At 52.4% G+C, this 2,839-nt stretch overlaps 1 protein-coding gene across 1 annotated transcript in view; it reads right to left on the bottom strand.

Annotated features, from left to right (window-relative positions):
- The window catches only part of JAKMIP1 (janus kinase and microtubule interacting protein 1), an 81,819-nt gene that overhangs the window by 41,290 nt on the left and 37,690 nt on the right, over positions 1-2,839 (bottom strand). Inside the window, 1 exon segment of the mRNA XM_015424294.1 lies at positions 2,102-2,185. Coding sequence (XP_015279780.1) covers positions 2,102-2,185 — 84 coding nt within the window.

The raw sequence follows: 2,839 nt of genomic DNA, 5'->3' as shown, positions 1-2,839 counted from the left end.
ATTCCAAGGCAACTCCCTGCTGCGTGCAGCTGACCGGCCGTGGGCCTGTGGAAGCCTTGGGTACAGCCATGTGCACGTGTGTGGGGGCACAGCCTGGCTGGCTGGGTATCAATCCGTACTTCCCATAATGGCCACCTCTGCAAGGGCTGCATCCAAGACTGCGTGTCCCAGACTTCCACAGCCCCCCCCTGCTATTCTGAGCACAAACAGGATCCTCTCTGCCACCCATGCTTCAGGTCAGGAGTGCAACGCAGGGGGGGGGCATCTAGCTGGGGGGGGACCCCAGTTTTGCCAGGCTTCGAGGCTTCACTTTGGAGTCGTGCGTTGGACCCACCCCCCACCTCGGGGCTGCCACTGTGCCGCAGGGGCCCCCCTCCATGGCTCCCCCCATTGCCTGGGGGGGGGGAGAGGCACAAAGCCACGCCTCCCCTCCACTCCACTGGCCAAGATCTCCTCCCCACTCTCCTGGGGAGGAAGGGAGGGGAAGCTGCCAGCCACTGAAAGTGAACGTCTGACTGGTGGGACCACCATTCAGCTGTTCAGTTTAAAGGGTGGGAAGCCATTTCAGAGCTCCCTTTGCCTTCCTCCTGCTTGGAGGGGGGGGAGCCAAACAGAGCACTGCCCTTTAAAGCAAGCCGCTGATGGAGGGCCCTCTCTTCCTTCCTTCCTTCCTTCCTTCCTTCCTTCCTTCCTTCCTTCCTTCCTTTCACTCCTGTCTCCCCATCTATTTGCTTTCTTTACACCTCTCCCCTTCCTTCCTTCCTTCCTTCTCCAAGTATTCACATTCTCTCTTTCTTTTTTTAAAATGTAGGCTCGCTCACAACTTAAATCCTATTAGGTCTTTTGGCTCAGAAAGTAGAATTTTGGCTCACAAGACTCCGCAGCTTAGAGGGAACATTGGTCACTAGAGGAAGATTCAGTCTCCATGCCTGACTGATATCTTCACACTAAAACAGTTCTCACCTATCTTCTGCCACGGACAGAACTTTCAGAGGTATGGAATACGCTGCATAGACATTTAGTAAAAAGGTAAAGGTTCCCTTGCTCGAAAGCCAGTCGAATCCGACAGTAGGGTTGCGGTGCTCGTCTCCATCTCCAAGCCGAAGAGCCAGCGCTGTCCGAAGACGTTTCCGTGGTCATGTGGCCGGCATGACTAAACACCAAGGCGCACGGAACGCTGTTACCTTCCCACCGAAGTGGTACCTATTTATCTACTAGCAATTTCTTGCTTTCGAACTGCTAGGTTGGCAGGAGCTGGAACTAGAGATGGGAGCTCACTCCGTCATGCGGCACCCGGGTCTCGAACTGCTGAACTACTGACCTTCCACAGCCTGCAGTTCAGCGTCTTAACCACTTGAGCCACCGCAGCAGACATTTAGTACTGGTTGTAAAACTGTATCAAAGCTAAAGCACTGCTATATTTTTATAGTGTAGACATTTATATGCTTTACATTCATTCAGCCTGGTGACTTTTCTCTTGAAACAATAAATCTGACAACAAGATTCTTCTGTGATCCTGATCATTAGATAGCATTAGATAGTACTGCTGTACTAAGGTTTGCATAGGTATGCACTTCACGCAAAAATATCACGAGTACTAATTGTCATAGCACTGGATCTCTTGGAATAACCCCAAACAAGAAAAGTCATCTCCTAGCACTTCTCTTCAAATTAAGGTCATGTGACTCTGAGCACAGTGTTGCCAGACAGACAATGAAAGAAACAGAGCTGTCATGAAGCTGCTTGAGCCAGACAGGAAGCCAGAAATGGGCTTCGTACTTGAAAGAAGACCCTGGTTAAGAGGGCACTGGTTAACTCTGGCTAAGAGGGCCCTGTACCTCACTCTGTGCATGTTTGCTCTTGACCCAGCTTTGCACACTGAATTCAGCAGGGCTTGCTCTCAAAAGAGGACAAGATCACAGGTTACACCATTCAACATTCACTGCATTTAATACATTTTCTTACTGAGCCCTTAGTAAGTATTTTTCACCGGCGGGCCAGCAGACACACCGACGCACCAGGAAGCGAGGAAGACGATCAGAGCGGCACTGGCTGCCAGGGACAGAAAGAATCGACCCGCGGCAGGGAGGGAGCCTTTTACCTGTCCTCTCTCAATCAGGGCTCTCTCCAGGTCTTCTATTTTTGCTTGGCACCTGAGAAGATCCGCTTGCAGCTGCTCACGCGTCTGAAAAGTCAGTTTAGAGAACACTTAAAATTATCACAGTGATAATCCGGATCCAAGACATATTTCTGTTTTTTGTGCTCAGTCCCACTACTCAAAATCATCTCTATAAAGCCGTAACTGCTGCAAGCACCACGGGGACTCTACTGGTCTTCATCTGAAATGCCGCCAATCCAAGAGGAGCTACCTCCGGCTAAGGTGGAGTCCAGGAGCACTCCCAGACTCCTAACCTCCGAAGCTGGCACCAACGGCGCCCCATCGAAGGCCGGGAGTGGGAGCCCCAATCCCATCCCATTCCGACCCAGACACAGGACCTCCGTCTTCACCGGGTTCAGCTTCAACCGGCTCAGCCTGAGCCATCCAGACACGGCCTGCAACGCCCGGTGCAGATCTTCTGGATCGGAGTCCGACTGGCCACCCAACATCAGATAGAGCTGGGTGTCATCGGCATATTGATAACATCGAAGCCCATACCTCCGGACTATCTGGGCGAGGGGGCGCATATAGATGTTAAATAGCGTCGGGGAGAGAACCGCCCCCTGAGGCACACCGCATTCAAGCGGGTACCTCCGGGACCGCTGCTCCCCTAATTCCACCCTCTGTCCCCGACCTTGGAGGAAAGAGACAAGCCATTGAAGAGCGAGCCCCTGAATCCCC

Source organism: Gekko japonicus, unplaced genomic scaffold (genome assembly GCF_001447785.1).
Source record: "Gekko japonicus isolate JY-2015 unplaced genomic scaffold, Gekko_japonicus_V1.1 scaffold2362, whole genome shotgun sequence".
NCBI lineage: Eukaryota > Metazoa > Chordata > Lepidosauria > Squamata > Gekkonidae > Gekko > Gekko japonicus.
The sequence above is the reverse complement of the archived record's forward strand: the minus strand, read 5'-3'. Positions and strand labels throughout refer to the sequence as shown.